At 40.5% G+C, this 23,567-nt stretch overlaps 1 protein-coding gene and 1 pseudogene across 6 annotated transcripts in view; one reads left to right on the plus strand and one right to left on the minus strand.

Annotated features, from left to right (window-relative positions):
* Positions 1 to 2,186: 2,186 nt before the first annotated feature.
* LOC508131 (zinc finger protein 665) overlaps positions 2,187 to 23,567 on the minus strand; it is a 78,533-nt gene continuing 57,152 nt past the window's right edge. The window contains exons 3-6 of one of the 6 annotated variants that reach the window (XM_059877200.1): positions 20,690 to 20,772; positions 18,475 to 18,650; positions 14,170 to 14,296; positions 2,187 to 7,111 (exon numbers count right to left, since the gene is read on the minus strand). In XM_059877200.1, coding sequence (XP_059733183.1) covers positions 4,575 to 7,111; positions 14,170 to 14,296; positions 18,475 to 18,510 — 2,700 coding nt within the window. In that variant the 5' untranslated portion in view covers positions 18,511 to 18,650; positions 20,690 to 20,772 and the 3' untranslated portion in view covers positions 2,187 to 4,574. The other 5 variants (XM_010815380.4, XM_059877201.1, XM_015458327.3 and 2 more) reach the window with 5 other exon arrangements.
* Positions 15,127 to 15,524, plus strand: LOC112442242 (ATP synthase F(0) complex subunit C2, mitochondrial-like; annotated as a pseudogene).

Consider the following 23,567-nt stretch of genomic DNA (forward strand, 5'->3'; position numbering starts at 1 on the left):
CAGTGATATCCCTTCTGACAACAAGGGCAAGGAACCTTAGGGAGATTAGGAGTCACAGCCGTGGAGGCAGGATTTGACAGAGAAGAATCAGCTGTTTTTTGGGGGGCAAGCGTGCATAAAGTGCCCCTCCCGGCCACAAGAAAAGCAGGCTTTGGACAAGCCAGCATTCCAGCCTTGATTACTGGAATAATTCTTTGATGGGTTATTCTGGCCTGTAAAAAAGGATTGAACTGTCTGTTGATAAGAATCTCCTTTTATGGCTACAGCTATGGCAACACCCTGCATCATTGCTAGTCCTACATCTACACATTGCCTGATGTAATCTCCTATTTCCCCAGATTTTTTTATAGGACGTAGGATGGCCTGGCAGGTAGAATTAGCATTTTCAAATGCCAGTTGTTTTACCAATATATTAGCTGCCTCATTACTAGAAATTACTCTGTGAACTCCCTCCATAAGTCATGACATAAAGTCCTCATATGGCTCTTCTGGTTTTTGTTTAACGTTTGAAAAGGAAGAGGTTGATTCTTTTCCTTGAGGCAATAATCGCCAGGCCCCAATGGCGAAGGCTGTTACCTGTTCTAAAGCCCTTTTGTCTAAACCCATCTGATCTCCAAGTGTTCCAAATTCACCAATTCCTACCAACATTTCCTTTACAATATGTCTTGGGCCATATCTGCCATTAGCATCAGCCTGCTTTTGGGCAAGATCTTCGTATTCAGTTCTCCAGAGTATATATTGCTCTCCAGATAGACAAGCCTTAGCAATTGTTTTCCAGTCATGAGGTATCATCCATCTGGCCGTCAAGGCTTCTAACAATGTTAAAGTATTCGGGGCTGTAGCCCCATATAAGGCACAAGCCTGTTTAAGTTCTTTAATTAGTTTCATTGGAAGGGGTTCCCAGGAGGAGACCTCTCCCCCATCCCATTCCTCAAACATTACGGGAAAACAAGCCTCAAGGTGGGGATCAAATTCATCCTCGGGGCCAGAAAGAACCCTCCTCCAGGGAACTCCTAGTGGAGGCCCCTTACCCCCATAACGGGGGGGAGGCATGGGGGGATGGGAGCCCATGTTTCTCCTCTCCTGTTCCGGAGATCCTTTAACTGTCTGGTGTTTAAACCTTATAGATGGTCTGACTGGAGATGTTTCTCTTAAGCTCTTAGGAGCATCCTTAGCTAAAAGGGGCCAATCCTCATCAGAATGGTATTGAGCTGCTGTTTCCTCTAAATCTTCCTCATCTTAAGGGAAAGCTGATCTTTCTTTTCATCCCTATTTTCAGTATGATGATCGGTGTCCATGGCAGCTAACGTGGCCCTTAATTGTTGATAGCTAAGTATAGCCTCTTCATCTTTACTTTCCTCTTTAACATGTACCTTTTCAGATTCGTGAGCTGGATCTAAAGCATCTCTAATAATATTCCATAGAGAAAAGGTGTCAGTAGGGACCTTTTCTGGGCCATGCAAAGTGTAATAAGTTTTTAACTGTTTCCCTACTTTTTCCCAGGTGTCTAGGTTAACAGAGCCCTCTTCTGGAAACCAAGGACATTGCTCTTGTACAAATGTAAAAAAAGATTGAACACTAGCTTTCTTAACCTTAATTCCTCTTTTAACAGTTGCAAGATTACTCCTAAAAAAAGTTGTCATTCTTTTGACTCATTGTTACCCACGTCAGAAATTTCTGTCTTTTTCGCTTCTCTCTACATGAAAAGAACCCACTTCCCACTCCATCCACCCTACCTATCTTATGCAGGGATGTTCGCGACACCCTGTGTGGGGTCCTAGCCGTCCGAAAAACGGCACAATGGGGGAGACTTACCCTTCAGGTGCTTGTTCCGGGCACCACTTACCAGGGTCCAGCCCCAGCAGGATCCAGGGATACCTTCAGGAGGAATGGCGTCAGCAAAAGAGGAAAGATAAAGGGGAGAAAAAGAGGCGTAATCTTCCTTGGTTTACACAGAAAGCCAATAAAGTCCATGACACCGGACTTGCTCTGTTCACAGAGGCCACAGGCGCCCTCTCGGTGGGGTGAAGATGCAGGGCATCCCCTCCCCCGAAGACGCTAGGCGCCTTCCTAATAGAATCTTAGAAGCCCGGGCAGTTAAGTGAACTCAGAGGGTCCCTGTGCTCCAAAGAGTCATCCTGAAAGAGAGAGAAAAAGAAAAAAAGAATGACACGGGGAGACAAAGCTTCGGTGAACAAGGCCCGAAACTTTATTTTTAAAAGAAGCTTTCACACCCTTAGTTATACATAGAGGATAATGGAAGATACAGAGTCATGCAGGATCAGCAGTCCTTGACCCTTATTGAGACCAGGCTTTCTTTCTGCGAACTTATCATATACATAGGCTTTAGGTGATTTACATCATCTTCTGAGCAGGAGGCCTGTTAACATTTTTCCTCTGATAAAGGTTAGTCAACCAGAAAACTTATTTTCTCTAAAGGTGATTTTTCTGAAGTTTGGCACCACTCCCTGAAAGCACTAGATAAAGTTGCATTTCTATAGGGCAAAGGTGCAGTGGGCTATAACAAGGAAAGAATTTATTAACTCAAAGGCCTACAGTTAACATCAAGGCTACTACTTATTTTTTCTATATTAAAACTATATTCATTAATATACTCCCAGGGACACAGTGGGTAAGGGATATGGAAACTTGGCAGCAAGCATTGGCTCAACAATGATTTCCTTCATCAGTTCTATTCTAATAATTTTTAACTCCCCGAAATGCTCTATACTGTTAGAATGTCTTAAGCTTTCCATGCCTCTCATGGTTGGGAGGTTGTAAACAATTACATACGTAGTTGTAAGAGTCCGGAAAAACCTGCCAGGCAAGTTAGAAAGCCATCCAAGGGCTTGGACAGAAACACTCCTATTGTGCCCAGGAGACTTAGTAACTAGAGCTCTAAGTTGATTTCTTTCAGAGAAAGGTGGTGGGGATAGACCCCGTTAATGTCAGAGGGGTTGGTGAGAGTCATAAAATAGTAAGACAGACAGATTCTGGTTTTGGGGGGTAGATGCTCGAGCAGGTCCACGAGGTCCCTTGAGTCCTGACCCACCTTTCCTGTCAGGTCTTCTCATGACCTTTGTCATGGGTGGGATCTCCCGTGGTGGCTCCCAGCACTACACAACAGGCCAATCAACTGAGAGACTACTTGTTGGGCAAGGAATAGTGACTTTATTCAGAAAGTCAGGAGACCAAAAAGATGGTGGACTACTGTCCCAAAGAATAATCTCTGATGAGTTAGAATTCAGGTTTATTTTACATGAAAAGATTGCTATAGCTTCTTTTCAAATATGGACTTACCGCAGTTGCTCAGTACCTGAAATAAAGTCATCAGAGAATACATATAGTGAAAAAGGTAAAGGATTTGCCACAACCACTGAGTCTGGGAAGTATGGCTCCACTATGTTCCTATCTTGTGACTTTTGGGTAAGATCCTTGCCACACACATTACATTGCTGTGTGTTTTTTTCCAGGATAAATACTCTGATATTACTGGCAAGATGTTGAGCTGTGAGGATAGTATTTTTTTTTTTTTTCTTTTCTTACACTTGTGAAATTGGTGAGGAATCTTTCTAGAATGAATTCATGTTCTAAAGACCTAATAAATACATATATATCTGGCTTCTATCCAGTATGAATTTTCTCATGAAGCCTAAGATGTTGCCACATTCATGATATTTGTATGGTTGCTCAGGAGTATCAATTCTCTGACTAACAGTAGGGTATGAATTTTGAAGACTTCTACCATATACCACATTCACATACGTTTCCCTCATGTATGGATTTTCTGATGTTTAGTGAGTGCTGAGACCTGAGTAAAGGATTTTCCACACTTGAAACATTTGTAAGGTTTCACTATATGTATTCTGCGATGACTTGTAAGGTGTGAATTTCGACTGAAGAACTTGCCACACTCATCACATCTGAAAGGTCTCTCTCCAGTATGAACTCTCCAGTGAAGTCAAAGATGTGGTTTTTGACCAAAGACTTTTCCACACTCATCACATTTGTAAGCTTTCTTACCAGTATGAACTGTCTGATGAGTTAAAAGGGTTAACATTGCATGAAAGGCCTTGCCACACTCATCACATTTGTAAGTCTTCTCTCCAGTATGTAATCTCTTATGACTTATGAACTGTGAAGGTTGACTAAAATGCTTGTAATACTCATTACATTTGTAAGGTCTCTCTCCAAATGAACGCTCTGATGCCCAGCAAGGTGTTAACTTCGGCTGAAGACTTTGTCACATATATCACATTTAAATAATTTCTGTCCTGTATGAATTTTCTGATGTCTCCCGAGGTTTGGGCTGTCAGTAAAGGCCTTGCCACACTCATGACATTTGTAATGTTTCTCTCCACTATGAACTGTCCAATGACTTAAAAGGATTGACTTTACATGAAAGGCCTTGCCACATTCATCACATTGTAAGGTTTCTCTCCAGTATGTAATCTCTTATGACTTAAGAACTGTGAAGGTTGACTAAAATGCTTGCAATACTCATTACATTTGTAAGGTTTCTCTCCAGAATGAACACTCTGATGACCAGCAAGCTGTTCACTTTGCCTGAAGACTTAGTCACATATATCACATTTAAATAAATTCTGTCCTGTACGAATTTTCTGATGTCTCCTGAGTTGTGACCTGTCAGTAAAGGCCTTACCACACTCATCACATTTGTAAGGTTTCTCTCCAGTATGAACTGTCTGATGCCTTAAAAGGCTTGACTTTACACGAAAGGCCTTGCCACACTCATCACATTTGTAAGGTTTCTGTCCAGTATGAATTGTCTGATGACTTAAAAGGAATGACTTTACACGAAAGACCTTGCCACACTCATCACATTTGTAAGGTTTCTCTCCAGTATGAACTGTCTGATGCCTTAAAAGGATTGGCTTTACACGAAAGGCCTTGCCACACTCATCACATTTGTAAGGTTTCTCTCCAGTATGAACTGTCTGATGACTTAAAAGCATTGACTTTACACGAAAGGCCTTATCACACTCATCACATTTGTAAGGTTTCTCTCCAGTATGAACTGTCTGATGCCTTAAAAGGGTTGACTTTACACGAAAAGCCTTACCACACTCATCACATTTGTAAGGTTTCTCTCCAGAATGAACACTCTGATGACCAGCAAGCTGTTTACTTCGCCTGAACACTTTGTCACATATATCACATTTAAATAACTTCTGTCCTGTATGAATTTTCTGATGTCTCCTGAGGTGTGACCTGTCAGTAAAGGCCTTGCCACACTCATCACATTTGTAAGGTTTCTCTCCAGTATGAACGGTCTGATGAATTAAAAGGATTGACTTTACACGAAAGGCCTTGCCACACTCATCACATTTGTAAGGTTTCTCTCCAGAATGAACCCTCTGATGACCAGCAAGGTGTTCACTTCGGATGAAGACTTTGTCACATATATCACATTTAAATAATTTCTGTCCTGTATGAATTTTCTGATGTCTCCTGAGCTGTGACCTGTCAGTAAAGGCCTTGCCACACTCACCACATTTGTAAGGTTTCTCTCCAGTATGAACTCTCTGATGACTCAAAAGGATTGACTTTACAAGAAAGGCCTTGCCACACTCATCACATTTGTAAGGTTTCTCCCCAGAATGAACGCTCTGATGACCAGCAAGGTATGCTTTTCGGCTGAAGACTTTGTCACATATATGACATTTAAATAATTTCTGTCCTGTATGAATTTTCTGATGTTTCCTGAAATATGAGCTGTCAGCAAAGGCCTTGCCACACTCATCACATTTGTAAGGTTTCTCTCCAGTATGAACTGTCTGATGACTTAAAAGGAATGACTTTAAACGAAAAGCCTTGCCACACTCATCACATTTATAAGGTTTCTCTCCAGTATGAATTGTCTGATGAGTTAAAAGTTTTGACTTTGCATGAAAGGCCCTGCCACACTCATCACATTTGTAAGGTTTCTCTCTGGTATGAATTGTCTGATGAGTTAAAAGGGCTGACTTTGCATGAAAGGCCTTGCCACAGTCATCACATTTGTAAGGTTTCTGTCCAGTATGACTTGTCTGATGAGTTAAAAGTTTTGACTTTGCACGAAATAACTTGCCACACTCATCACATTTATAAGGTCTCTCTCCAGTATGAATTGTCTGATGCCTTAAAAGGCTTGACTTTACACGAAAGGCCTTGCCACACTCATCACATTTGTAAGGTTTTTGTCCAGTATGAATTGTCTGATGACTCAAAAGCATTGACTTTACACGAAAGGCCTTGCCACATTCATCGCATTTGTAAGGTTTCTCTCCGGTATGAATGGTCTGATGAGTCAAAAGGGCTGATTTTGTATGAAAGGCCTTGCCACACTCATCACATTTGTAAGGTTTCTGTCCAGTATGAATTGTCTGATGAGTTAAAAGTTTTGACTTTGCACGAAAGACCTTGCCACACTCATCACATTTGTAAGGTTTCTGTCCGGTATGAATTGTCTGATGCCTTAAAAGGCTTGACTTTGCATGAAAGGCCTTGCCACAGTCATCACATTTGTAAGGTTTCTCTCCAGTATGAACTGTCTGATGACTTAAAAGGATTGACTTTACAAGAAAGGCCTTGCCACACTCATCACATTTGTAAGGTTTTTCCCTGTGTGCTCTGAGGTCTTGCGTTACTACTGAAGGATTCATAAAGTCATTCCCATATATATTAGAAACACTGGTTTGGGCACAAGGAGGAATTCTTTGAAGTGGTGAAAATGAGAAACTGTTGTTGACAGACCTCTCAACTTCATTATATTCAGAAATTATCCCACCAGTTTGAAATATCTGCAGTTTATCCTGAAAGTTAAATCCAAGCCTACTTCCAAACAGCTTGATTCCTGCATCCTTTCCATCATGTGAATCTATTCCATCAGGCACATTTCCATTAAGGCTTACAGATGTTCCTTTGTAACTTCTTTTGTCATCTCTCCCCTGACACTCAAAGTCACACGTATTTTCCTGACTTTCCCAAAGATGAAAATGTTTGATATCACAGCTTTCAGGTCTTCCCAGCATCAATGTTTGGAATATTTCTCGTTTATCACTGTTCGCTTTGGGTTGTAAATGCTTGATCACATGTGTAGGAGAGATATCTACAAGATAAAAAGAACCAGAGGTATCCTGCTCAGAATAATTCAAAAACAAATCCTTCATGTTGAATATATATTACACCAGAAGTAATACTTACACCAAGTTGTGAAACACCACAATGATGACCTTAAGTTTTTAGAAACACTAAAGGAATAGAATTCTTAACTTAAGAAAGCATGATAACATAAATTCACCGTTAAGGTAGCCTAGTTTTAAAAATCATATGTGAAACACACTCACGTTGCACAATTTTAGGCCAACTATCAAAAGCACAGTATTTTTCTACCAGGACACCTAGGAACGTATAAAACAACAGTTGTCTCAAATTGAAAAGAAAAATATTACACTATCATTGTATTCTGCATACTTACTGTACATTAATAAATTCTAAACAATATATAATATATTGTAACAGTAAATAATCCAAAACCAAGCTTACCTAATTAATAATTAACTATTGATAATTGTTTGTTTACAATTGAAAACAAATGAGAAAATGAAGAATATGACTAAAACAATTTTTGGAAACAGCAGTTTTCTAAATCTGCTATAGAACTACGTACCCAAAAAGAAAAGGCATTTTACAATATTAACAAGTAGTATGTGTCAGCTGTATTGCAAAATACACGCTAAAAGACCATCATCTGTACATGACATATACATTAAGACATAAAATATTCACCAGTTTTCTAACAGTCAATAACCAAAGCAATCCCTACCTATGTTGTTGTTCAGTCACTCAGTTGTATTTGACTCTTTGCGACCCCGTGGACTGTAGCCCACCGGACTCCCATGTCCATGGGATTTCCCAGGCAGGAATAATGGAGTGGGTTGCCATTTCCTTCTCCATGGGATCTTCCTGATTCAGGGATCAAACCTGCATCTTCTGCATTGGTAGGTGAATTCTTTACCACTGAGCCACCAAGGAAGGCTTCTCTCTAGCCATGCACTATTCTTAATTACCTGGTTTAATGGCACCAAAATATAATAAATAAAAAGTGAATGCTTTGTGTATTTATTGACTAGGGTCAGACACAATATTGCTGAAAAATGTTGCAAGTGAAAAGCATACAAGATATAATGTAGTTGAGGTCTGATAGAAAACAAAATTTTGTAAAGCAATAGTCCCTCAATTTAAAAATTAATAAAAGTTTAAAAAGATATAATGTAGATAAAGTCATATCATAAAGAACATGACAGAATATAGATATTACCTTTTTGAAACAAAAGTAAATTTTGAGTATTTACTATAAAACATGCACTACTGTAAGCCAACTGACAGCACTAATTTGCTTTAAAAGGCTTGAGGTAAATTAACATGTTTTTCTCTAATCAGAGCAGGAGACACACCAAATGGCGCACAAAGTGGTAAGAGAAGCAGGATATGAATCTGAACCTACAGACTGAGAAAACTTATTTGTAAACATGACCACCCACTGAATGAATAGATTAGAAAATATAAAAAAAAAAAAAATACAAGCAACGTAGAAAGAAAATATCAAGGAAGATACAAGACAGAATTAGTCTGTTTAACTATTATTGAACCATCGCATCTCGAAATGGGTTGTGAGTCATCATGGATGCACAGAGTGATTTAGGTTACGTCCTGAGAAACTTGTTCAATAAATGACCAGAGATCTTTACAGTGAGAGTATGTAAAAGGTGGAGGGATGTCGTAGGTGAGAACAGTGTTTCCATTTATATCAAGGTACTACGTGAGGAATGGTCAGGACTAAGAAAGGGCCTGTGTGGAGCATAGGGTACATAGGTTTATGTCAGATATCAGCTTGTGACCGCATGTCTTTGTGAAGGTAACTGAGAGCGCAAACTAATATACTGACCTTAAAAGAAAAGAATTGGTTCAGCAAGTTTATGGGCATTATACTATGGGTATGGGACAGAAACAAGAGAGATTTTAAAAAGTGACTGTGATATATGGAGAACGCAGGATAATATCTGTTATACTATTTATAATGTAATGTATCGAAAGTGAAATTTGTAAGTTACAATGGAATGCTAATATTCAAGAAAAACATACACAATATTCCAGGATATTGTGTAAAAATCTTATCAGAAGAAATCAGAAGGAAAATCCAAGAAAAGGCTATCTAAACCTGGGTTCCTCTGCCAAATATGATTAACCTCTCTTTTGGACATTTACTTCATTTCTTCTTCCACACATGTTCATCTCAAGATTGAGGAGTATCAAAGAAAAGGAGGGACTGAAACTGACTCTGGAGGACCTTCCCAGTTACAAAAGCCTTCCGGAGGCATCCAACGTCTTTTTGTAGAAAAAGGCTTCATTCTCCTAGACCTTCCCTGAGTTCAAAAGAGCAGATTCAAACAGTTACTAATACATAAAAGGATCATACCATGTTCAAGTGGGATTTATTGCAGGGATGCACGATTTCTCAATAGCCATAAGTTAATCAGTGTGATACACCACATTAACAGTTGAAGACTAAAAACCATATGATCATCAATAGATGCAGAAAAGGTTCTGACAAAATTCAAGTGCCATTTATGAAAAAAACCCTTCAGAAAGTCAGCACAGATGGACCCTACCTCAACAAAATTAAGACTGTATATGTCAAACACACAGCTATCATACTCAATAAGGAAAAACTGAAAGCATTCCCCTAAACAACATGAATAAGACAAGAATGTTTACCATTGCCACTTTTGCTGGACATATTTCTGGAAGTCCTAACCACAATAATCAGAAAAGAAAAAGAAATAAAAAGGAATTCAAGTTAAAAAAATAAGAAAGAAGTAAAACTGTCACTATGATGCTACACACAGAAAATCCCCAAGATGCCACCAGATGACTACTAGACCTCATCAATGAACAGAGTAAACTTGCTAGATACAAAATATATAGAAAACTGCTGCACTTCTATACACTAACAATGATATATCAGAAAGTGAAATTAATGAAATAATCCCATTCACCATCTAAGAGAAAAGAATAAAACTCTAAGGAATAAACCTACCTAAAAAGTCATAAGAACTGTACTCATAAACTATAAGATGCTGATGACTGATACCAAAGATGACACAAACAGATGGAAACATATACAATGTTCTTAGATCGAAAGAAGTAACACAGTCAAAATGACCATCTTATCCAAGACAATCGACATATTCAATGTAACCCTTATCAAATTAACAATGACATATTTCATAAAACAAAGAAAACCTTAATTTGTACCATAATACAAAAGACTCTGATATCTAAAACGATCTTGAGAAGGAAGAACAGAGCTGGAGGAATCATGTTCCCTGAGTTCAGACTATACGACAAACTGACAGTCATCAACGTGAAAGTGAAGTCGCTCAGTTGTGTCTGACTCTTTGCGACCCCATGGACTGTAGCCTACCAGGTTGTTCTGTCCATGGGATTTTCCAGGCAAGAATACTGAAGTGGGTTGCCATTTCCTTCTCCAGGAGATCTTCCTGACCCAGGGATTGAACCTGGGTCTCCTGCATTGTAGGCAGATGCTTTACCCTCTGAGCCAGCAGGGAAGTGGTATGATAATGGCACAAAACAGAAACTTAGATCTGTAGAACAGGATAGAAAACCCAGAAATAAACCAATTGACTTGGAGTCAATTATTCTATAACAAAGGAGGAAAGAATACAGAATGAAGAAGTCTCTTTAATAAGTGATGCTGGGATAAATGGATAGTTACATGAAAAAGAATGAAATTACAACATTCTCTAACACCACATACAAAAATAAACTCAAAATGCATTAAACATCTAAATACTAGACCAGATACTGTAAAATTCATAGTGGAAAACAAATGCAAAACACTGACATAAATGTCAGCAAAATTTTTTTGGATCTTAGAGTCATGGTAATAAAAGCAAAATCAAACAAATGAGACCTAATTAAATTCAAAACCTGTCTGCAAAGCAAAGGAAACCAAGCAAAGAACAAAAACACAACTTTTGGACTAGGAGACTATAGATGCAAATGATGCTATCTATAAGGGATTTATTTCCAAAATATACAAACACTTCATACAGCTTAATATCAAAACAAACAAACAACCCAATCAAAAACTGGGCAGAAGATCAAAACAGGTATTTCTCCAAAGGAGACAAACAGATGGCCAACAGTCACCTGAAAAGATGTTTGACGTCTCTACTTATGAGAGAACGCAAATCAAAACCGCAAAACTGTATCACCTCGCACTGGTCAGAATGACCACCATTAAACAGTATACAAACAATAAAGGCTTGAGAGGGTATGGAGAAAAGAGAACCCTCCTACACTGTTGGAAGGAACATATATTGGTACTGCCACTTTGGAGAACAGCATGGAGGTTCCATAAAGAACTAAAAATAGAGCTATCACATGAACCAGCAATTCCAATCCTGGGCATATATCCAGAAAGGATGAAAACTAATTCAAAATGACACATGCACCCCAATGTTGTTAGCAGCACTATTTATACCCGGCAAAACATGGCAGCAACCTAAATGTTCACTGACAGACAAAGGGATAAAGAATGTGTGGTACATATATACAAGGGAATATTGTGAAGTGAAAGTAGCTCAGCCGTGTCCAACTCTTTAAGACCCCATGGCCTGCAGCCTGCGAGACTCCCTGTCCATGAAATTCTTCAGGAAAGAACACTGGAGTGGGTTGCCACCTCCACTGCATAAAACACAATGACGTAATGCCTTTTGCAGAAATATAGACAGACTTAGGGATTATTCTAAGTGAAATCAGACAGAGAAAGACAAACATCATAGGATATTATATGTTGAACTGAAACAAATGATACAAATGAACTTATTCACAAAATAAACTCATCAGCATAAAAAACAAACTATACCAAAGGGGATAGGGCAGGATGCTGGTGGGGGCAGGAAAGGGAGAGATAAATTGGAGTCTGAATATATACAAACTAATATATATATATAAAATAGATAAACAACAAGAACCTACGATATAGCTCAGGGAACTATATTAAGTATCTTGTAAACTGCTGTATACCTGAAACACAACATTGTAAAGTAACTATACCTAAAAAGTGGAAAACGCAATGGCAACCCACTCCAGTATTCTCGCCTGGAGAAACCCAGGGACAGACGAGCCTGGTGGGCTGCCGTCTATGGGGTCACACAGAGTCGGACACAGCTGAAGCAACTGGGCATGCATGCATGCATTGGAGAAGGAAATGGAAACCCACTCCAGTGTTCTTGCCTGGAGAATCCCAGGGGCAGAGGAGCCTGGTGGGCTGCCATCTGAGGGGTCGCACAGAGTCAGAAACGACACGCGACTTAGCAGCAGCAGCAGCAGCAGCAGCATACCTAAAAAGAATGGTTAAAACAAAAACAAAAACACCTCTTGCGGAGATGTTCAAACGATGTTCCAAGGGTATAAAAACTACTAAATGGGGGAAGCAGTCTATGAAACAAGACATGTTGACAAAACTGAATACCCACCAGAAGAAGAATTTACTTGGACCATTATCTTACACTATAGAAAAAAAATGAACTCAAAATGGTTCAAAGACCTAAACCTAAGTCCCATATGTATAAAACTCCTAGAGGTAAACGTGCAGGAAATGTTTCTGGCAATTGGACCCACAAATGATTTACCAGATAGAACACCAAAAGCACAGGCCATAAAATAAAACCATTATTAATAAATTGAACTATATCCAAATTATAAACTACTGTGCATTAATGTGCAGTGAGTTTGAAAAGGCAATCAACAGTAAAAGAGAACATATGTGGAAATCATACATCTGATAGTAAATGACTACAAAGAATATATCAAGAATTGTAAGAGGGACTGATCACCAGTTCCACCATAGGGACCATCCCGCAATCAACCATCCAACCCATTGCAAATACAAAACAGAAACACTAAAAGTAACACAGAAATGTGAACTCAATGCTAAAATAAAAAAATACTTACAACACACAGAACAACAGTGTAGCCAATAGCCTCATAGATAGAGACTGTGAACTTGGACAAACTTGTCCTGGGATAAATTCCCATACCATTTACAGAGGGTAAAATATATGGACTTGATATACATGAACAACACTGTCATGGTGCCCTAAACAGAGTCTCCAAAGGCAGAAAATAACCTGGAAAGATGTATCAGGTTCTTGTGATACTTTCTCTCTCATAATCCTAGAACATGCTGACCACTCTACTGGATACCTTCAAGTGGTGACTTTGTGCAGAGCAAGAAAATAACATTAGGAATAGTGTCTCCATCACAGTTTTCTGTTACCTAGTAAATCCACCCCACAGAGACTCAGCAGAGGCTGCCAATTAAACATAGGTGGATTATCACAGCAAGGAAACCAGATAAAATTTCAGACCCTCAGGAATATATTTCAAAGAAATTTAAGAGGTAAAATGATACAAAGTAAGGAGAATGTAACATCAGGAATGGTTGACATTCCCAGACTGGGTAGAGCAGCACAAGAGTAAAAATAATACAGTGTGAAGGTCAGACATCACAGCATCTTGAGATGGGACCATGCGCTCGACCTACAGATGAAAAGCTAAGAGCCTGTGGGATTCACATATGCTCCCCTTATAGGATCTGGGATCAAAAAGACGATCTCTCTACCCACTCTCCTTACATTTTCCTAAGTAACAACCACAGAGGATCCAATCCACCAGCTTGTCTCAATCCTAAGCAGAAACAAAATGCCCTTTTGAGATACTCGTTTTTTCTTTACACGTTGTGTTTTTGACTATTTTTACGTCACTCCCCACTGTCCAAAGCTTTTTCCCATGCTCCAATGTGGAGATAATATTCAGATCTGAAAGAGAAATTCTGGGACTCCCTGGTGATCCAGTGGTTAAGACTCTGCATTTCCAATGCAGGGGGTGCAGGTTTGATCCTTAGCCAGTGACATGAAACAGACACAGCATTTGAAGAGGGTCAGTTTAACCTTATGAAGCTGTGTCAATGCCCCAGTCACAGAACTCTCAGATGAAAGACATCAGGGCCTCCCAAGGGGCACACAGGGAAAATGCAGATACCCAAGGGCAGCTCTGGAAGGAAGTCATCCTCACCCACAGACAGCAGGTTCCTGTAGGTCTCCAGCATCACGTCCCTGTACAAGGCCCTCTGAGCAGGGTCCAGGAATTCCCACTCCTCCTGAGTGAATTCGATGGCCACATCCTCAGAGGTCAGTCGTTTCTGAAATCAAACCACACGTCACCAAAACGGCCATGAAAAGTTCTCATTTTCATGCAAAAGAGAAAGCGTAGTAAGGGGTAAGGATTGACTTGGTTGAAGTATGTGTTCTAACAGATCCATGCAGGGGTATCTGGAGAAATTATGCATCTCTAATTTTAATTTCTTATGCTTTTTCATAAGACCTTATGAGATCCTCCAATTAATATGGATTTTTCATCACTGCTCAAAATCCATGAAATATATACAAAGAAAACTCAACACTGTATTGGCTATACAGAAGTGTCAGATACTATGTTCTACCCAGTGAGTGCAATTCATTATCTAGATGAGGTACAGCATGAGTGGTGTCTTCAGAGATGACGAAGTCCATTGCACTTTTAATGGAAAGGTCAAAAGTTTCAGTTATGACATCGATAACAGCAGCAAGGACCAAAAGTGTCTAAAGGCTTCCAGTTGCTCTAAATTACTGTAGTATTACTCTAAACATTAAACAAGTACTTTACAGGCAAGAACCTGTCATCCATATAATAGCTCATTAAAGAACGATCTGTTCCCACCTTACAGAAGAAAAACTGTGTCACAGACACTCTGAGAAACTCAACTCAGATCAAGAAGGTAAGAATCGTTACACGAAGCACCTGAACTCAGAGGCTTGGGCTCAGCAACTGAAGCTTAAGCATCTAACAGTTAAGTAATACATAGAACATTAAAAGTCCTTTGACAGAGGGCTCCTAAAGAAAACTTGAAAGAAGTCCAAGGTGAGCCTCCTCCCTGCCCCTCTTGTCTGCACGGGGAGCAGCTCTCTGGCCTCGGGCCTTCATCCCCTGAAAATGGACCTCTGCACCAAATTCGTCTCCACCCACTTCTTGATCAGGAGAACCTCCCTGCTGTTGATTGATCACTGTCGAGACTGGTGGTGAAGGACGGGAGACACTGATCGATGAGAGCCACAGCAGCTTGGGAGCCCCAGGTCCCCAGACCATCTCACTTATTCCTAGCCACAGCTTCCAAACCAGTGCCATTTCAAGGGACTCTGACACAGCAGCCAAGTTCCCTGGAGCTGGAGCTGCCATAGCAGGGGTGGCTGCCTCCGGGCCTGGAAGTGGGACTTGTTCGGGAGCTTCATCACTGTTATGCCAGGAACCCTTCTCTGAAACAGTAGCTCTTCTACGCCATGGGCTTGGCCCTCTCAAAGGCCATGGGGCTCTTTTGCTTGATGGTGGTCTAGCTCATCTTCATCACGATGTGAAGGGCTGTTTCCACCTCCCATAGTTCTTTCTCCTGTGTCTGCCCTGTATGTTCCCTTTCCTGTAACTCCCCAGGCAGCCTGGGGAAAGTGGTGGGCTCAGGGTTTGACAGAAGGAAAACAAATAAATATTGTATTACTATGAAAAAAACACAAAGTTCAAGGCGAACAATGTGGAATAGCATGAAAGGTCATTATAGATGTGGATACAGAAACACAACTGATAATAATTTACTACTTAAAACACTAATAGGATTGTTTAGAAAATTTCAAGGCCACAGATTATACTGATAACATAATTTCAACTCAAAGAAAAAAGGTATGTAGTTTTTAAATAATGATGTCTTCTATCTAAACCACAGACTTGCACATGAATGCATACATATCTATAAAAAATTAACTGAAATGAGAGGATGCGTCTCCTGACAGATGTTTTTGGACAATTTTATATCATCCATTTATTCACATGTATTTCAGCATCTTTCAGACAATAAAAATGTATCCTTTGTATTGAGCTGAGTTTGTCAACAGCATTCTATACTAGGCTACCAAAAGAAAACAGGTAAAAATTAAAAAAAAAAATACTTGATCTAAATTCATAATAAAATTAAAATATACAAAAATACTAATACAATTTTATCCACTTAAATTTACATAGCAAGGCATTAACAGAAGCCAAAGACTTTCTTTGTTTTTTTTCCCCATAATAAAACAGTGATTTGAAACTAGAAGAGTCATTAGATTATGACAAAAAAAAATTATAGCAATAGTAACGTAAAAAAAACTTCTTGGAGAATTAAAAATCATGGCAAAAAAGAATATGAAAAAAAAAATATAGTTATTAAGCACGACTATCTCAAGAAGCATCATGATGGGAAGGAAGCATTCAATACATTCCTTCTGAAATTACAGGGGCATGAAAGGAGCTGTCCAGGGTGTCTGTCTTTCACCACCATACGATGCGCATGCGCAGGGGCCACTAGAACAAGTAACAGGAGGAAAAACACAGGGCAAGAGACACAGAGTTTGTCAGAGAGTTGAAACAGGTAGTACTCACAAACCTAAGGACATGGAAAGGTGAACAGTCAAAGGATGGAAAAAGTCCATCCTAAAGAGAGCAGGGGAGACTGTTATATCAGACAAAATAAATTGAAGAAAAAAAAAGTGCAATGACATAAATATTGTATAATGATAAAATGGTCAATTTACCAAAAAGCTGTACCAAGTAAAATATATATATACATCTTATATTAGATATGTCAGAGAAATGAAGCAAACATTAAGGGAAAGGAAGACAAATAGTGGCACAGGAATAGTATGAGATTTCAACGTCCAGGTTGAACAGGCATGTACAGATCACACGGCCCAACAAAAGCATAAAACACATGCATCTCAAGGACACATAAAACATTCTCTATGAGACACCACAGGTTAGGTGCAAATCAACAATTTTAAGAGACTGATACCATGAAAGTATTGAGAGGGTAACAGGCAGGAAGGTCAGGGGTCTCCAAAGGGAGGAAATAGCCTGCAAGTGTCAGACATTTTTATCTCTCTTAAGCAGCAGGAGGAAACAAACTAGCGATATTTTTTCCTTCTCTACACAAATTTAAGAAGAGGTTTCTCTTAAAATACTGTGTTGCCATAATGACACTTGGTTTCACCTGAAGTTAACTATACTCAAACCTTGAGTTAACCAATGCCTTTCTCTTATGGAAGTGTTTATCTTAAGCTATGCTAATGTACTATATGCATTTACCCCAAACTCTGTCTTCAAGTTGGTTCCGCCTCTTGGCTCAGAATCTACTTGACAAACCAGTATGTTATATTCCGATATTGCTCCCCTAATCTATGTAAACGAAACTATTTGTATGGTGATCTGCTCTTCTTCAAGATTCAAGTTAATCATTTTATGGCCCAGGATGAACCATTTGGAGCCAAGATTATCCCGAAATGCATCTTATGGGTGAGGGGCCTGGTGCCATTTTGAGTTTTAAGACATTCCTTTCTTTCATTAACAGACTGCTAGTGACTATAGAACATCCAGCTGAAGACTAGCAGGCGGGTACTCTTTCTGCCCCCATCTGATGCCTATGTCAGAAGCTTTCTCTATCTCCTTTATACTTTAATAAAACTTTATTACACAAAAGCTCTGAGCCATCAAGCCTCGTCTCTGGCCCCCGACTGAATTCTTCTCCTCCAGGGGCCAAGAATCCCGGCATCTTTGCGTGATTCAACAACAACCTTTCAGGATCTTCCCTAACAATGAAATAAACACAAGAAGAAAAGAAAATTCCCCAAATGTGGACATTAAACAACTCACTCTTACACCACAAATGGGTCTAAGAAAAAAATCACATGGAATTTCTTAAATACGTGGATGAAAACGAAAAGACAACATTAGAAAATTTATAACACACAGAGAAGACTGTCCTAAAAGGAAAGTCTGAACTGTTACATGCTTACAGTAAAAAAGAGAAAAGATCTTAAATCTGCAATCTATTTTTAGACCTTTAGGAAGCAGAAAACAGAAAACAAACTAAACTCAAGTTTAGCAGAAGGAAACAGGTAAATAAGAAAGATTAAACCAGAGATACAGCAGAAAGAAGAAAACTATAAAAATCAACAATCCAAGAGTTGATGCTTTGAAAAAACTGTATAGGAAGACGCCCACCTAGACTAAGGAAAAGAGAAAAAAGATTCAAATAACTAAAAACAGATATGAAACAGAAGTGATTACAAGTGAGGTCAAAGAAAGTTTCTAAAGATAAGGAAGTACTATGACCAATAATGCCGATAAATGACAGAATATAGGAGATACTGGCAAATTCTCAGAAACACACAAACTCTTTTACTTATTAGGAAATAAAAAAATTGAGAAGTGTTGAAAGTAAAAGTGTTAGCCACTCAGTCGTGTCTGACTCTTTGTGACCTCATGGACTGTAGCCCACAAGGCTCCTCTGTCCATGGAATTTCTCCAGACAAGTATACTGGACTAGACAGCCATTCCTTTCTCCAGGGGGTCTTCCAATCCAGGGATAGAACCTGGGTCTCCCTCACTGCAGGCAGATTCTTTATGATTTGAGTCACCAGGGAAGCCCATTATACCTAGAGAGATTTAATAAATAGTCAGAAACCTCTAAGAAAAATACAGGACCAAATTTTACCAAACATTTACAAAAGAATTACCACTAATCCTGCTAATTCTATGGAGCAAGCATGATTCTAATAGTTTGCTAATTTCCCAAAGACACAAGAAAGGAAAACTAGAAACCAATACCCCTGACGAATACTGATGCAAAATTAAAATACTTGCAAACCCACTTCAACACATATTAAAAAGATCTGGAGAAACAGACAGAGAGAACAGACAGAGGCGGGAGGGGAGGAAGGAGAGGGTGAGATGTATGGAGAGAGTAACATGGAAACTTACATTACCATATGTAAAGTAGAGAGCCAATGTGAATTTGCTGAATGACTCAGGGAACTCAAACAGGGGCTCTCTAACAACCTACAGGGGTGGGATAGGGAGGAAGATGGGAGGGAAGGGACATAGGTATACCTATGGCTGATTCAGGTTGGTATTTGGCAGAAAACAACAACTTCTGTAAAGCAATTATCCTTCAATTAAAATAAATAAAAAGATCTGACACCATGACCAAGTGGAGTTTATTCATATAAGGCAAGGAGAAGTCAACATACAAAAATCAATTAATATGACACACTACATTACAGATTTAAGGGAAAAAAAAATACAGGATCATCTCGATGCAGAAAAAAACCATTCGACAAAAATTTGACAATCTTTCAAGATGGAACACTCAACAAGCTACAAACAATAAACTATACCAACATCAACATAATAAATGCCATTATGAAAAGAGCACAGCAATGGGGAAAGAATGAAAGACCTTTTCCTCTGAGGTCAAGAAGAAGGCAAGGATGCACGCCCTGCACTACAGTTCAACAAAGCACTGAAACCCTTACAGCAATTAGATGAGAAAAAGATATCAAAGGTCAGCAAATTGAAAAAGAAGTAAATTTATCTTCTTCCCCACATGACAAAGATTCATAGGTAAAAGTCAAAGATTACAAAAGAAACATGCTATATCAAAACAGATTCTTTAATAACCACACAAAGGATCAATCAACCAATTAACTCATTATCAAACCTGCCATGGCAATCTTTGTAGAAGCAGAATAAAACATGGTGAAAGTGATAGAACTATTCAAAGAGCAAACAGCAAAACTCCTGAAGAAGGAAGATGGAGGTCTCTCTATTCCAAAACCTATTACAAAGTAATCAAGGTGATGTGGTACTGGTATAAAAACAGACAAATAAACCAACTGAACAGAACACAGTACTCAGAAATAATTCTTTCTGTATATGTAAGGTATATCCACAAGGATGTATCCACAAGATACACAAAACAGCAAGGACAATCTCAATAATCATGATGGTGAGAAAATAGATATCCACCAGCAAAACAATGAAGCTGGAATCTTGCTTGCATTAAAAGTTAAAACATTTCTGTGTCAAAGGATTCAATCCACAGAGTGAAAGGACAACCTCTGAAGAATGGAGGTAGTGAAAATTTCCACTTGCCAGAGACTTAGATTCATTTCATAGATTAAATCTGATGATAAACTAAAAAACCCTGTATCACTGACGTCTATTTCTGAACTTTCCATTCTATTAACAATAAGGATTTAAGGAGACTGACCCACATCTTTAGCTTGAACTACCTTAACAAAGAACAAACTGCCCCTAATTGACCTGATTCCCAGATCTCACCAGCTATTGTGCATATTAATACCTCACTTCCAAGTGCAGTTTCCTTACCCTGGTGGACAGAGAGCAGACAGAGCGTCCAAGTGGGCCCTAAGCAATCCCTGCTGCCCAACAGCACTGAGACCCCATCTCCAACCCGTGGGTGAGAAGCCCTGCCCAGGATGGTGCCCAGGGGAGCCTCCTCACAAGGGCCAGGTCACCGGGTCATGGGGACAGGCATCTAAGTGGAGACGACAGGGAAGGCCCCGGATGAGTGTGTGTAGACAGGAATCAAGACAGGATACTCCAGAGTCAGACACAATTAGAAAGTCCAGAGCAGGGCATTTCAGGAAGGACAGACTGAATATGACCTTACCTGAGAAAGAGCCATGCCTGACTCCTTTTCTTTCCTCTTCCTCAACTTCAGGGCTTCCTCAGGCAACACAAGTCTTCAGAGGTCTATCATGAAAGTCGAAAACATGCCGCTTAATGCTTAGAGTCAGCACATCCCCTTTCTGAGCCCCAACAACACACACAGGGCAGAACTCACAGTGTGGAATAGACAGTCCTCTGTGGCCACTGTCTCAGGAGGGAATCAGGACCGTCAACTCCCGCAGAGAGACCAACATGGGACTTTCCCACACGTTCCCTCGGATCGCAATCCCCTCCTGGTGAGGCCTCATGTACACAGCAAGCACCTCCGCTGACCCCACGATCCCCTTCAGGTCACACAGCAGGCCCTGGTCCAGACCCACTCGGAGCAGAGTGCCCCCTCCTCAGCTCAGATCTCAGCCCTCAGGACTGGGAGGACTCAGAGTCCTGATGCTCAGTGAGGGAACCAGACTGGAATCCACTGGGGCACCTGAAACATTCTCGAGCCGTGGACCACCACAAGTTACCTGAAGGGGAATCTGTGGTCAGAGGGTACAAAACATGGGTACGCAAAATGCCTCATCAATGAAACGTGAAGCCTGGACTGAGCACCATTCAGAGGAGAAAAGCACCTCCCAACTCTCTTTTTCATCCCAGCCTAACTAAGGTGTAACTAACAAAAATGGTACAAACGTACTGTGTACAAAGTGATCCTGTGATAGATTCATACATTGAATAATTATTACAGTGGAGTAAGTTACACTTCCATCTATGAGTACACTGTATTTCTCCTCTCTGGGCGAATTTCAAGTATATAGAAACACTACCGGGAGCATGCAGTACCTCAGATTCCCAGAACTGAAAATCTCTACTCTTTGCCTAACCGTGTCCCATTTCCCCCTCCACCCAGCTCCTGGTAACAGCCTTATTACTCGATAGCTCTATGAGTTTGACAAGTCTAGTTTCCACATACAGTGTCTGTCCTCCTTTGTCAGCCTTCTTTAACTTGGCATAATGTTCTCTAGGTTCATTCAGTTCAGTTCAGATCCTTGATTTTTATATACAGAGAAAAAATAGTTCATGAATATACAGTATATAATAAATATTTCTATACCATACTTTTGTTACCTATTCTTTTGTCAAGAGACATCTGGGCTGTGTCTGTGCCTTGGCTACTGCAAATCCAGTCACACTCATGGGACTGCGGACATATCCCTGAAAAACTGACTGCTTTCCCTTTGGATATCTGTCAGAAATGGGTTTGACAGACTGTAGGCCTGTTCTATATTAATTTGTTAAGGAACTTCCATTTTAGTTTCCAACATAGCAGTACCATTTACATTACCACCAACAGTGCAGTTAAGATTCCGTGTTTTCTGTACTGTGCCTGTGTATGCGCTTATTTTGGGAGGACAGGAGTGGATAACAGAGAACCCAGCACTGGCCTGGCAGCAAGAGAGTTGCAGCTGCATCTTCTAGAGGACCAGCCTCCGGGCTGCAGATCACTGAGGTATCGCTGCCCTCTGATTCTCGGAGCCATCTTCCCCTACGTCACAGGACTTTATGACTCTTCGCAGACTGGGCCCAGAGATCCCGGCTGAGCAGGACCACCTTATAACAAGCATTCTGTGATCTTAAGCTTAGTACTCCTATTTTCCCAGAGGGACTCAAACAAACTTACAAACTTTTATTGTGTCCAACAGAGTGTCCACAGAGCCCATGATGAGCCTCTAACCCTCTTATGCAAACACAAAGCATTTCAAGCCCTGATAACTCACGCATGAGGCAAAGTACAAAAGAGGACAGCCAAGGATCCACAGACACAAGACACGGTATTTTCATTTACAGTGAGTGATCCGGGTCAAATATGAAATATCCAAAGACTACGAAAAAGAGGGATAATTCCAATGATGCACGTGGCCCACTGAGACCTCAGCATCTTCCAAGGACACACTCCAGATTCTCTTGGTATCTTCCCAAATGCACGTGAACCTTTCTTCACCAGCAACCCCAAGTACACAATGATACCAAAGTTGATGCAAAAAACGACCTGATACTTTCCCTGTTACTCTATGCTCCCTCCCTGTTAAAGAGCCAACAAAAGCCAGGGCTTGGAGTGGATGCTGGGGGCACCTGCTAGAACCAGCCCCTCAAGCCCAAGGCTCCCATCCTCCTGCACCCACAGGTTCCTGCGGGCTCAGCCCAGGCCACAGTTCTAACAGTGGAAATGGCTTCTCTTGGGTGAATTCCACGTCCTTCATTGCTGCTCACGTGTGGTCATGAGTTGTCAAATCAAACCTGTGCAGGCAAGTGTCAGCCTCAGCACTGCTGTCCCGGGAACACAAGCTAAGGCATTGGAACCTCAAACCATTCCATGCGGGCTCTCCAACAAACCCGCTCCCAGGTTCTTCAGCCTGAACTGAGACATTCTTTTCCAACAGATCCACACCCGCCTTGTCGCTGCAACTACACTTGGGATGGGTGAACGCTCCATTCACTGGGCTCACCTTGATGCCCCCAAGTACTGCCACAAGCCTCCTGCAGACCCCACCAGGCTCCCTCCGCTTTCCCCATTTGCCTACCTCTCCTCTCTGCATGACTGGACTAAGCAAGACTAAAGTGCACCAGGGTTTCTTGGCAAAGGGGATCACAAGAGGAGTGCCCACCAGCTACCACACAAAGGACACTGCACGTGCAGTATGGAAACCAAGAGACTGGCCCTCCTGGGAAAGTCTGCCACCACCTGGGGACACTATGGAGTCCAGGTACAAAGGCATTTGAGATGAGGAAGTCTCAAAGCAAGGGTCTCCAGGTCTCACTCTCTCCTGTTTTCCCCACCCACACCTACTTAGAAAATATTCTAGCCCTTGGGAGGGGGGAGG

Source organism: Bos taurus, chromosome 18 (genome assembly GCF_002263795.3).
Source record: "Bos taurus isolate L1 Dominette 01449 registration number 42190680 breed Hereford chromosome 18, ARS-UCD2.0, whole genome shotgun sequence".
Lineage (NCBI taxonomy): Eukaryota > Metazoa > Chordata > Mammalia > Artiodactyla > Bovidae > Bos > Bos taurus.